The sequence below is a fragment of the Aquarana catesbeiana genome, unplaced genomic scaffold, assembly GCF_042186555.1.
Source record: "Aquarana catesbeiana isolate 2022-GZ unplaced genomic scaffold, ASM4218655v1 unanchor226, whole genome shotgun sequence".
NCBI classification, from domain to species: Eukaryota; Metazoa; Chordata; class Amphibia; order Anura; family Ranidae; genus Aquarana; species Aquarana catesbeiana.
In genome coordinates this window covers 631673-645501 of record NW_027362653.1, presented here as the reverse complement: position 1 = coordinate 645501, position 13829 = coordinate 631673, and the positions used below count along the sequence as shown (strand labels likewise).

At 42.3% G+C, this 13829-nt stretch overlaps 1 protein-coding gene across 1 annotated transcript in view; it reads right to left on the bottom strand.

The window, feature by feature from the left end:
• Nucleotides 1-7057: 7057 nt before the first annotated feature.
• The window catches only part of LOC141121584 (uncharacterized), a 34090-nt gene continuing 27318 nt past the window's right edge, over nucleotides 7058-13829 (bottom strand). Inside the window, exon 9 of the mRNA XM_073611218.1 lies at nucleotides 7058-13398. Within this exon, the coding sequence (XP_073467319.1) occupies nucleotides 10997-13398 (2402 nt within the window). The 3' untranslated portion in view covers nucleotides 7058-10996. The remainder of the gene's footprint in view (nucleotides 13399-13829) is intronic.

Sequence of the window (13829 nt, the reverse complement as noted above, 5' to 3'; positions counted from 1 at the left end):
GCGTGGGATTCTATTAGGTTGCCACCACATCCGTGGTGATTTGTGACATAGGTGAGTGTGATACAATGCCATTAATAGGTGATTTTAGCATTTGTCCTAATCTTTGTCATTTCTACCCTTTAAACATCTTTTGCTGTCTTTAGTAGCTGCCTATATCCACTGAAGAGTGGAAGAGGCTGTAGAACTTTTTTTTTTTTTAGAATGTTCATCTCTGTAATGCTGTGAGTCTCAAGTGGATGAGAACTCTTTGTTCTGCTCTTTGAGACCTCACCTGTGCGGAGAAACTCCTCGTCTGAGGGGTGATCATCAAAAGTAACCCCTAAGGTGCCACATCTACACATTTCCTTCCAAACTATGTCATCATAGAGACAACCCAACAAAGTCACATGGAGAAAGGCTTGTGAGTAAAACTACACAACTCAAGTGATTAAAATCTCAGCTGAGCACTATATACATCATGGTGTTAATTCACTGAAGCTTGGAGCAAATTAATGTCTCGGGGTTTGGTTAATGCTGGCTGATCTATATACTACAACCAATAAACAGTCACACATCACATTCATTGGAGGAACGTGACCAAGTTCTGCTTAGTCTGACTTTTATATTCCTTTATTCAGGAGTTGTATCCTTTGTAGGGGAATAAATACATGGCTTACACAACCTCATCCATATGATGTAATGCAGCATATAAAATCCTCCATATATGACAGCAACATTGAAGCCTTGAACAGATATTTCTCAAGCACCACACAAAATCATTGATTATATATTTTTTTCTACGGCTGGACCCACAGTCAGATTTGGTGTGGGCTGACCATATGAAAGATACAGTACTTGATTAGTAAACTGACTCTACACTATAGTGGAGTTCTTTGATGTTTAGTAAGATGGGATTTCATTAAAAATATTTTCCACAGGAATAGGTGCCCCTACTTCTTTGCATTTGGTCCAATGTAGGCTTTGACCCAAACTTTGCATGTTTGCCATTTGTTTTACACAGTCCAGGTAAGAAAGGACTGGAACCCCACAGTAGGCTTCATGAAGATACAGCAGCAGAAATCTCTGGCAAAGCAGTCTTGGTGGCTAAGAGCAATGCTACCCTACATGAAAGGCTATATTGGTGAATCTATCAAGACAATGGCCACCAATGTGACTAGGGCTTAGGTTAGTGCTGCAGGTTCTTATGCTCTTTGGTGACTCGCTTATCCATCTTGACATAGCAGGGCTCAGTACCTAACACAGGTTCTTCATCAGGTATGGTCACTCTAATGCCGCGTACACACGAGCGGACTTTACGGCAGACTTTGCCCAGCGGACAATTCGATCGTGTGTGGGCTCCAGCGGACTTTGTTTGCTCAAAAGTTGGATGGACTTAGATTTGAAACATGTTTTAAATCTATCCGTCGAACTTGAGTCCAGTCAAAAAGTCCACTCGTCTGTATGCTAGTTCGACGGACAAAAAGCTACGCTAGGGCAGCTATTGGCTACTGGCTATCAACTTCCTTGTTTTAGTCCGGTCGTACGTCATCATGTACGAATTCGACGGACTTTGGTGGATTGTGTGTAGGCAGGTCCGTTCATTCGGAAAGTCCGTCATAAAGTGTCTGTTTGCTGTTTGCTGTCTGTTTGCTGTTTGCTGTCTGTTTGCTGTTTGTTTGCTGGGTTGCATTTTTGGGGCTTTTCCTTTTAGTTTTAATTTGCCTTTTGCTGTCACTTTTTAAATAGCTTTTTTTTTTTTTTTTCCTGGTTTCATTAGTCTATCAATTAAGGGGTGTGGTTAATTGCTCACAGGTGCCTATTTAACTGGTTGTAGGACTCAGTCTGAGCGTGCTCAGTCTGAAGCTGTGGAGCTTGGTGTAAGTGGAGCTGGAATAAGTGGGAGTTAAAACCAGAGTTTAAAACAGGAGGTTATAACAGGGGTCATAGTACCTGTGTAGTGTGAGTATCTGAGTGTTGTCTGAGTAGTGTGTGTGGATCGTTAGTACTTGTGTATTGTGTACTTGTGTATTGCGAGTGCACGTAGGTCTGTGAGTACCTGTGTATTGTCTTGTTGTGTACCTGTGTATTGTCGTGTACCTGTGTATTGTCTTGAGTATTAGTGCCAGGAAGCTAGCTGTTAGGTAATTTGGACAGGGTAAAATCCCCAAATCCTCACTAAATTTAATAGGTACGATGCCCGGCGGGTGTGGAGAGGCGACTCTTTGTACATCTTGCCGCATGTATGCGTTCCTTGATCATCCGATCGAGGGCGAATACTGCTGTGCAAAATGTAAGCACATTGTTTCCCTGGAAGCCCAGGTTCTGAATCTGGGGAAGCAACTGTCAGCACTGAGAAGTCCCTCCATACTAAAGGTGAGCCAGGAACGTACACGGCAGGTGCCGGCAGGGGCCAGCACAGAGGCGGGTGGAGACAAAGAGGTGCAGGCAAAAGCAAAGAGTAGATGGGTGACAGTCAGGAGGGGTAGAGGGGGAAGTGCCAGAGAGGCCGATCCAGGACTGGAGCATCCCAATAAGTACGCTCCATTGAGTGACATTGGTGAAACCAGTCAGGGACCAGTACTGCTGGAGATGAGGGACTCTCCTAGCTGCCAGGGGAAGAACTCCTCCAGTGAGAGTGGGGGGGCAGTAAAGGGAAAGGAAAGACAGATTCTGGTGGTAGGGGACTCAATTCTTAGAAGGACAGAGAAGGCAATCTGTAACCAAGACCTGAAGCGCCGAACAGTATGTTGTCTACCGGGCGCTTGGGTTCGGCACATCACGGATCTTGTGGACAGATTACTGGGAGGGGCTGGGGAAGACCCGGCTGTCATGGTGCACGTTGGCACCAATGACAAAGTCAGAGGCAGATGGAGTGTCCTAAAGAACGATTTTAGGGACTTAGGAGCTAAATTGAGGAAAAGGACCTCCAAGGTAGTGTTCTCAGGAATACTACCGGTACATCGAGCCACACCAGAAAGGCAGAGGGAGATTAGGGAAGTAAACAAGTGGCTGAAGAGCTGGTGTAGTAAGGAGGGGTTTGGGTTCCTGGAGGACTGGGCCGACTTCTCAGTCGGTAACCAGTACTATAGAAGGGACGGACTGCACCTAAATGAGGAGGGTGCAGATCTGCTGGGAATGAAGATGGCCAAAAAGTTAGAGGGGTTTTTAAACTAGGCGATGGGGGGGAGGGTCCAGAGACAGTGATAGCCAGCGCGGAAGATATTCCAGAGGGTAGTATTGGGGGCATTAGTGGTAGGTTAACCAAAGCACAAAAACACAAGGTGAGTATAGTAGCAAGTCCTAGTTGCAATCCTGAAACACCCAATACGAGGACAATATGCGACCGGTCTAAACTATGTGGCATGTTCACCAATGCCAGGAGCATGGCGGACAAGATGGGTGAACTAGAGATACTGTTGTACAAGGAGGATTTGGATTTTGTGGGAATTTCAGAGACCTAGTTCAACAGCTCTCATGATTGGCTGGCAAACATTCAAGGGTATACCCTATACCGCAAGGATAGAGAGGGTAAAAAAGGGGGAGGGGTATGCCTATATATCAAGAATAATGTACAAGTGAATGTGAGAGATGACATCACTGAGGGGGCTAGGGAGGAGGTGGAATCTTTATGGGTAGAGCTCCAAAGGAATGAAGCTAAGGGGAAAATAATACTGGGAGTATGCTATAGGCCCCCTAACCTGAGGGAGGAAGTGGAGACGGATCTCCTATCACAAATTGGATTAGCAGCAAGGATGGGAAGTGTTATCATAATGGGGAATTTTAATTATCCAGACATAGACTGGGCGGAGGGAACCGCGCATTCATTTAAGGCTCGCCAGTTCCTTGGTGTCTTGCAGGACAATTTTTATGGGTCAGATGGTAGACGCACCAACTAGAAATAAAACATTACTGGATCTACTGATTACCAACAATACAGACCTGATAACAGATGTGGAAATACGGGGCAATTTAGGTAACAGCGATCACAGGTCAATTAGTTTCAGTATAAATCACACAAATAGGAAACATGAAGGGAACACAAAGACACTGAATTTCAAAAGAGCCAACTTCCCTAAACTACAAACCTTGCTAAAAGGCATAAATTGGGATAAAATATTAGGAACAAAGAATACGGAGGAGAGATGGGTTTGCTTTAAGAGAATATTAAATAAGGGCATTAGCCAATGTATCCTATTGGGTAATAAATTTAAAAGAGTGAACAAACATCCTGGATGGCTTAACTCCAATGTAAAAATGCATATAAAAGCAAAGGAGAAGGCCTTCAAAAAATACAAGGTTGAGGGATCATCCTGAGCATTCAGAATTTATAAAGAATGCAATAAGAAATGTAAGGGTGCAATTAGGATGGCTAAGATAGAACATGAAAGACACATAGCGGAGGAGAGCAAAAAAAATCCCAAGAAATTCTTTAAGTATGTAAACAGTAAAAAAGGGAGGACAGACCATATTGGCCCCATAAAGAATGAGGAAGGACATCTGGTTACAAAGGATGGGGAGATGGCAAAGGTATTGAATTTATTCTTCTCCTCAGTCTTCACGAGTGAATCGGGGGGCTTCAGTAACCAAAACTGCAGTGTTTATCCTCATGACACAACACAGGAAGCACCTACATGGTTAACAGAGGACGGAATTAAAATTAGACTTGAGAAACTTAACATTAATAAATCACCGGGACCAGATGGGTTGCATCCGAGGGTACTTAGGGAACTCAGTCAGGTGATTGCCAGATCGTTGTTCCTAATTTTTACAGACAGTCTATTGACTGGAATGGTACCAGCTGATTGGAGAAAAGCCAATGTAGCACCAATATTTAAAAAGGGCCAAAAAAACATCCCTGGGAATTACAGACCAGTTAGCCTAACATCAATAGTATGTAAACTCTTGGAGGGGATGATAAGGGACTATATACAAGATTTTAGTAATAAGAATGATATCATTAGCAGTAATCAGCATGGATTCATGAAGAATTGTTCTTGCCAAACCAATCTATTAACCTTCTATGAGGAGGTGAGTTGCCATCTAGATAAAGGAAGGCCCGTAGATGTGGTGTATCTGGATTTTGCAAAAGCATTTGACACAGTTCCCCATAAACGTTTACTGTACAAAATAAGGTGCGTTGGCATGGACCATAGGGTGAGTACATGGATTGAAAACTGGCTACAAGGGCGTGTTCAGAGGGTGGTGATAAATGGGGAGTACTCAGAATGGTCAGGGGTGGGTAGTGGTGTTCCCCAAGGTTCTGTGCTGGGACCAATCCTATTTAATTTGTTCATAAACGACCTGGAGGATGGGATAAACAGTTCAATCTCTGTATTTGCAGACGATACTAAGCTAAGCAGGGCAATAACTTCTCCGCAGGATGTGGAAATCTTGCAAAAAGATCTGAACAAATTAATGGGGTGGGCGACTACATGGCAAACGAGGTTCAATGTAGAAAAATGTAAAATAATGCATTTGGGTGGCAAAAATATGAATGCAATCTATACACTGGGGGGAGAACCTCTGGGGGAATCTAGGATGGAAAAGGACCTGGGGGCCCTAGTAGATGATAGGCTCAGCAAGGGCATGCAATGCCAAGCTGCTGCTAATAAAGCAAACAGAATATTGGCATGCATTAAAAGGGGGATCAAATGCAGAGATAAAACGATAATTCTCCCGCTCTACAAGACTCTGGTCCGGCCGCACCTGGAGTATGCTGTCCAGTTCTGGGCACCAGTCCTCAGGAGGGATGTACTGGAAATGGAGCGAGTACAAAGAAGGGCAACAAAGCTAATAAAGGGTCTGGAGGATCTTAGTTATGAGGAAAGGTTGCGAGCACTGAACTTATTCTCTCTGGAGAAGAGACGCTTGAGAGGGGATATGATTTCAATTTACAAATACTGTACTGGTGACCCCACAATAGGGATAAAACTTTTTCGCAGAAGAGAGTTTAATAAGACTCGTGGCCACTCATTACAATTAGAAGAAAAGAGGTTTAACCTTAAACTACGTAGAGGGTTCTTTACTGTAAGAGCGGCAAGGATGTGGAATTCCCTTACACAGGTGGTGGTCTCAGCAGGGAGCATTGATAGCTTCAAGAAACTATTAGATAATCACCTGAATGACCGCAATATACAGGGATATGTAATGTAATACTGACACATAATCACACACATAGGTTGGACTTGATGGACTTGTGTCTTTTTTCAACCTCACCTACTATGTAACTATGTAAAGTCAGTATTAAAGTCCGCCGGGCAAAGTCTGCCGTAAAGTCCGCTCGTGTGTACGTGGCATAAAGCTGACCAAAAAAACTGACCCAGTTCCCCCATCCACACATGCCTGCTGTGCTGAGAGCGCAGAGACTCCCATTCTGTCTAGTGTCTAGTGCTGCACAACTGATCAAATGTTTTTTTTATTTGACAGAGTGGTTGAACAGAAGTCGATTGGTAGATCAACTTCTGTTTAACTGTAGCGGCCATGCTAAACGGTCTGAATTTTGATCCATATATGGCCAACTTGATATCCAGAAGGCACCTCTGCAAAATATATCCCATGGGCATGTTCAATAGCACAGGGGAGAATGAGTGATGTACTGTAGATCCATAAGATTTACAATGAATGACATCTGCCAGCTTGCCATCCAAAAAAATTACTCGACACATCTGGAGACTCGTTGAAAAATGACAATCCCCCAACTAACAGTAAAATGTATAACAGGGGGCAATGGGCAGGGTATTTAGGAGTGATGTCACTGACCAAATATGGACATGATCATATTTGGTCAGAAACGTCACAGGGGATCCCAGGTGATGCAATGAACCAAATATAGTCATGTCCATATTTGGTCCTGCTCTTTGTTAATATTCAGCTAAAGGGCTGGGACCTGTCATTGATGGCGAGCAGTGATTAGGAGCGGAGCATTGGTTTTATTTGGCATACATTATGATTGACATGTATATACTTTGCTGGACAATGTGCTTGATTGATTTACAGCCTGGGACTTTATTTTATGGCACAAATGTACTTATTCAACAATGTGTGTTTTCTTCAAAAATAGTGCTTTCTCACCATATCAGTGTGTTTATTTGCTTTATTGCAATTTTTTTTTTAAACATTTAACAGCATAAAACAAACTATGTCTACCAACTTTACACAATCCGAGTTGGTTCTTTGAAACTATTCACAGGTAGATACAATAAGCAAACAGTCAACTGTCTCAGCAGCAATGCATACACTCTCTTATTTGTGACATAAAGGAGTATACCAAATACATCTCGTCTACTGTGCAGTTTCCACAAAAAGTAGTGATGCTGCCATACCATCCGTCAAATATAACAGGAACCACTTGCCAAGTATTCTACGCAGTAGACAGGGCCTGCCACTCAGGCAACCCTGCTCTCATGAGAACAATCTATGTAGGTGTAGGGATGTTGGTATCATGCCCAGGGTGGCCAGCCACCAATCCCAGAGTTTTTCAAATTTTCAATGCGCAGTTTCTATGCTGGTAGATTTTTCTCTGTTTGGTACTATTCACTTGGTTTCTCCAGTCTTCCAATGTAGGGGAGTATGGGAACGTCCACTTCTGAGCTACCAGCTTATGGGTTATGAATAGTGGTCTAACAATAGGAACATACGTGTTCTTGGGCAGGGTAGATTTGTCTATCATATCTAAAGTGGTTCTAAAGGCTAAAGGTTCTTTACCTTCATAAAGGGGGATCCTAGGGCTAGATCAGTTTTCTCCAAACCGGGGCCCTCTGCTTGTTTTTATCTGGCCCTTGGGGCACTTTTCCTACCACTGATGCAAGACACTATTCCTCCCACTGACACTACCAATGGGGCATAATTCCCATTACATCAACGGGGCACTATTTTTCCAACTGAAAAATTGAAACCAACAATGGGGCATTATTCCGCCCACTGATGCAAAACACTATTCCTCCCAATGACACCAACAATGGGTCACTATTCCTCCCACTAATAAAGAAGCACTATTCTTCTACTGAAGCCAATGATGGGGAACTCTTTCTACCTCTAACGCCAAAGATAAAAACATTAGCTAGAAGGAAATGTGTATGGTCAAGAGAGCAATCTAGGAAGATATAGTGCCTCTCCGGGTCGAAGGTGGACTGGCTGCAGGAGAAGGTAGAAGAGGAAGAAATTTAAACACTCACCCCTCTGTTGTAAGAGGAGTATTGGGTTCTGAATCTAGCCTTATGTAGAAGGGTAATAACTTCTCTCACTATGTGTGTCTCCTGCAGACAGACAATGTTTGGGTTAAACCCCAGTAAAGTAGAAAGAACCGCCTGTTTCTTAAAATGGAACCAAGCCCTCCTATCGTTTTCAGCCAAGGAAGCTGCCATCTTGGCCTGTGTTTGATCTTCAACTGCCATGATTCTGCACATGAGATCAAGTATGACACCAGCCATTTGATGGTTTGACACTTTGGTTGAGAGCACAATCAATGTGACAGTTATCCTGAGAATGCAACTGTTTTTTGAAACCGTTAAATCGATGGGTTTATTTCCACTTTAAAGTGGAGCTTTACCCATATAAAAATAGATTAAAAATAATGTTCTTTAGCAAGGAACATATATTCCACATTAATAATTATGCTACCAAAAATAGCTTGTGCTGTAAATTACCTCCAGCATTGCTCCTGTTTCTTCTTGCTGGGGGCCACCATTTCGTTGAAGCCCAGAGCCCCTGAACAGCAGTACATCCTAAAGCTGAACCCATCGTTTTAATGGTTTAAAAAACAGTTACCTTCCTGGAATGCAGGGATTGCTAACTGTCACATTGCTAACTGTCCTTTACAAAACTGTCAAATTGCTGGTGTCATAACTGATCACATGTGCAGCACTGTGGCAGTTGCAGATCAAACAGAAGCAGCTTCCTTGGCTGTAAATAATAGGAGTGTTTAATTCTGCTTTAAGGCTGTCAGCAGATCGACTTCTGCAAACTCGGCAATGACTAAAAATGGAGAGCCTCTGCTGCCGGAGAGGGTACAGATACTCAGACCAAGGATATGTGCCAATTTTCAGAATAGCAGCGAGAGCGCTCAGGGACACATCCACTTACACTGGTTCTCAGCCACACTTCCGTTTATTTGGTTTTGATTTTTTTTTTTATTATGAATAGGTAACAAAGGGTACTATGTAACCCCTTATTTATCCACTTAGGGATGGAGTCTGTTTCTGGGGCCCCCTTCTTTTTAAATTGGACAATCAGATTTCGTCTCCCCCCCAGACCCCACAACCTCAAGGTCAGGCTTGTGGGGAAAAAGCCCTTGCTTCAAAAAGGGCCAGGTGTGGATTTTTGGGGAGACTATACTTTGTTTTCCGTAGGGTTCACGCAAAATCCATACTGCACTGAGGGGGAGACCCAACAGTGTTAGTTTCTATTCCATGGGGTTACTCTTAAATTCGAAATAGGGCCCTTATCAAGGATTAGGGTCTGATATTGATTCTGCAGGGGGAACGCTTTTTGTTATTTTTTTCCAAAATAAGTCATTGGTTGCTATGGTACACTAAAACAACCAATGACCATGTGGCCACCGGTTTCCAGGATGTGGGTGACCATTCAGCACAGTTTCCTTGGTTGCTAGGATTCAGGCGACGTTTTATTTTTTGCAAGGTCCTGCTAATAATCCATATCAGACCCTCATCTAGGATAAGTATCTGGTATGGATGAAGGGAATCTAGGCATGAAATGCCATTTAGCAGCCAGCAATTTAAATGTTTTTTTTTTTATATGTAATTTCTGCTTGTTTACATTCACAGGCAGGTTAAAGGCATCTTCCAAGAAAACTCTATAAAAGTGACACGGACATTTTGATGATAGGCAACTCCTATCCTCATATTGATTAGTGGTTCCAAATTAATAACTATTGCAGTAGGGAACAGACACAAAAGATACGCTCAGCATCTTTCCAAATAACTGTTCTGCCTTATTATGATGCAATTGAAGGTTTTTATGCACATGATTACGTAGGTATCACATTAATATTACAATTGTACATTTACGGTAACAAGGGGCGTAACATAGGCAGACAAATTATAATCAGGACTTGAAAGAATGTAAACGTGTAATGAAAACATTATTAGTGCTGTGTGCACAGTGAAGGTAGTGTGCAATACATACAAAATAGAATACAATTATATACAGAACTTACAAATTTCCATTACAAAAGGAATTATGCATTTTTAATATGCCACTTTAACCACTTCAGCCCCTGAATATCTGTTACTTTTTGCTATAATAAAACTATTTTTTTCCTCAGTTTAGGCCGATATGTATTCTTCTACATATTTTTGGTAAAAATTAAGAAAAAAATGGCAATAAACGTATATTGATTGGTTTGCACAAAATTTATAGCGTCTACAAAATAGGGGATAGATTAATGGCATTTTTATTATTATTATTTTTTTTTTTTATTTACTAGTAATGGCAGGGATCAGCGACTTTTATCGGGACTGCGAGATTATGGTGGACACTTTTGCCACCAGTGACAATTATACAACGATCAGTGCTATAAAAATGCACTGATTACTGTATAAATGTCACTGGCAGGGAAGGGGTTAACACTAGGGGGTGATCAAGGGGTTAACTGTGTTCCCTATAAGAGAGAGAGAGAGAGAGAGAGAGAGAGAGAGAGAGAGAGAGAGAGAGAGAGAGAGAGAGACTTAGTATGAACACACGATCTGTCTCCTCTCCCCTGAGAGAACCAGGATCTGTGCGTTTACACACACAGATCCCGGTTCTCGCTCTGTCACAAGCGATCGGGGGTGCCCGGCCGTCATCGCACCCGCCGGGTACTCGCCTAGTGGTCAAAAGGCGAAGCGACGTAAGGGAACATTGTTTCGCCCAGGGGAGCCAACCTGCCGCAGTACGACTGCGGCGGCTGGTCGGGAAGGGGTTAAACAATAAAGCAACTGGTTTCAGATTGACATTGAGAGCTTAGGAGCAAGTTTAGTGAACCTCCCGTAGCCTGAACCCAGGTAGGTTCAGCTCATCTCTACACCACTCTGTGAGATCTTAGATGTATATAAAGGTCTGATTTCTGGATAAAAGATTTCCCACATACAGGGCAGGGATTTGGCTTGTTCCCAGAGTGAGCTCTCGAATGTGTAACAAATGTAAATTTCCGTGCAAAACATTTCCCGCACTCAGGGCAGGAATACGGCCTCTCCCCTGTGTGGGATCTCTGATGGCTAACAAGGTTTGATTTCCGCGTAAAACATTTCCCGCACTCAGAGCAGGAATGTGGCTTGTCCCCCGTGTGAGATCTCTGATGGTTAACAAGGTTTGATTTCCATGTAAAACATTTTCCACACTCAGAGCAGGAATATGGCTTCTCTCCTGTGTGCAATCTCAGATGTGTAGCAAGGTTTGATTTATCTAAAAAACATTTTCTGCATTCAGGGCAAGAATATGGTTTCTCCCCCGTGTGAGATCTTTGATGTTCAATAAGTTTTGACTTTGTTGTAAAACATTTCCCACACTCAGGGCAAAAATTTGTTTCCTCCCCCGTGTGAGAATTGCAATGTATGACAAGTTCTGATTTATAAAGAAAAACTTTCCTGCACTCAGAACAGGGATGAAGCGTCTCACCCATGTGAGATCTCTGATGGACAGAGAGACTTAACCCAGAGCTAAAACTTTCCCCACATTTAGGACAGGGAAATTTCTTCTCCCCCTGAATTCTGGCACCATCCCTCACAGTACGAGGTTGTTCAGCATCAGATGCACTTGCTAGTTTATCAACAATGTGAAGACCACCATCGCACTCAAGGCACAAATGTGACTTTTCTGCTGTGTGAGATATCTGATGCTTAACATGTTCTGATTTCTGTGAACAACATTTCCCACATACAGGGCAGGGATACTGCCTATTCCCTGTGTGAGATCTCTGATGTCTAACAAGTTTGAATTTCCGTGTAAAACATTTCCCACACTCAGGGCAGGAATAAGGCTTCTGTCCGGTGTGAGATCTCTGATGTGTAACAAGTTCTGATTTCCTTGCAAAACATTTCCCACACTCAGGGCAGGAATATGGCTTCTCCCCCGTGTGCACTATCTGATGAGCAACAAGATTTGATTTCAGTGAAAAACATTTCCCACACTCTGGGCAGTAATACGGCTTCACCCCTGTGTGAGAACTCTGATGTTTAACAAGGTTTGGTTTCTGCGAAAAACATTTCCCACACTCAGGGCAGTAATACGGTTTCTCTTCTGTGTGAGATCGCTGATGTATAACAAGCTCTGCTTTCTGTGAAAAACATTTCCTGCACTCAGAGCAAGAGTACGGCTTCTCCCCCGTGTGGGATCTCTGATGTATAAGAAGTTGTTTTTTCAGTGCAAAACGTTTCCCACACTCAGGGCAGTAATATGTTTTCTCTCCTGTGTGAGATCTGTGATGTTTAACAAGGTCTGCTTTCTGTGAAAAACATTTCCCGCACTCAGGGCAGGAATACGGCTTCTCTCCAGTGTGAGATCTCTGATGTCTAACAAGGTCCGATTTCCTTGCAAAACATTTCTCACACTCAGGGCAGGAGTTTGGCATCTCTCCCGTGTGTAATATCTGATGGGAAACAAGGTATGATTTCTTTGAAAAACATTTCCTGCACTCAAGGCAGCAATACGGCTTCTCTCCTGTGTGAGATCTCTGATGTATAACAAGGTCTGCTTTCTCTGAAAAACATTTCCCACACTCAGAGCAAGAGTATGGCTTCTCCCCCGTGTGAGATCTCTGATGTATAAGCAATTGTTTTTTCCGTGTAAACCGTTTCCCACACTCAAGGCAGGAATGTGGCTTCTCCCCCGTGTGTAATCTTAGATGCACAACAAGGTTTGATTTCTTTGAAAAACATTTCAAGCACTCAGAGCAAGAATACAGCTTTTCCCCTGTGTGCAATCTCTGATGTGAAGCAAGATTTGATTTCTGAGCAAAACATTTCCCGCAATCAGAGCAAGAATACGTCTTCTCCGCTGTGTGAGATCTCTGATGTATAAGAAGTTGTTTCTTCTGCGTAAAATATTTCCCACATTCAGGGCAGGAATTTGCTTTCTCCCCCATGTGAGATTTGCAATGTATGACAAGTTCTAATTTATGAAGAAAACATTTCCCGCACTCAGAACAGGAATGAAGCTTCTCACCCGTGTCACTTAGATTAAAACTTTCTCCACATTCATGAGAGGAAAACTTCACCTCCTCCTGAATTCCGGCACCATCCCTTACAGTATAAGGTTGCTCAGAGTCAGAGAGATTTGATGGTCTTTCCACACTGGGAAGTCCTCCATCCATAGCTGAGCTCATTGTCTTTTCTCCTGTACAATCTCTTGTGATGTCCTCATCTTCCATTTTAAAACCCTGAGATAAAGCGAGATGATCCTTTGAAGGTGTCTGGATGGCGTGTTCTGAAAAAAATATCAAAACATGATCAATATACTTAAATCAAGATTCTATCTGTATCAGGTAGACTTTAGTGGAATAAATTAAAAAAAAAAAAAACGCAGATCACCGCCATTACTAATAAAAAAAAAAAAATAATAATAATAAAAATGCCATAAATCTATCCATTTTGTAGACGCGGTAACTTTTGCGCAAACCAATCAATATACGCTTATTGCGATTTTTTTTTACCAAAAATATGTAGAAGAATACATATCGGCCTAAACTGAGAAACAAACTTTTTTTTTTTTTTTTTTTTATATATATTTTTTGGGGATATTTATTATAGCGAAAAGTAAAAAAAAATATTGCTTTTTTTTTTTCAAAATTGACGCTCTTTTTTCGTTTATAGCGCAAAAAAAAAAAAAAAAAAAAAAAAACGCAGAGATGATCAAAT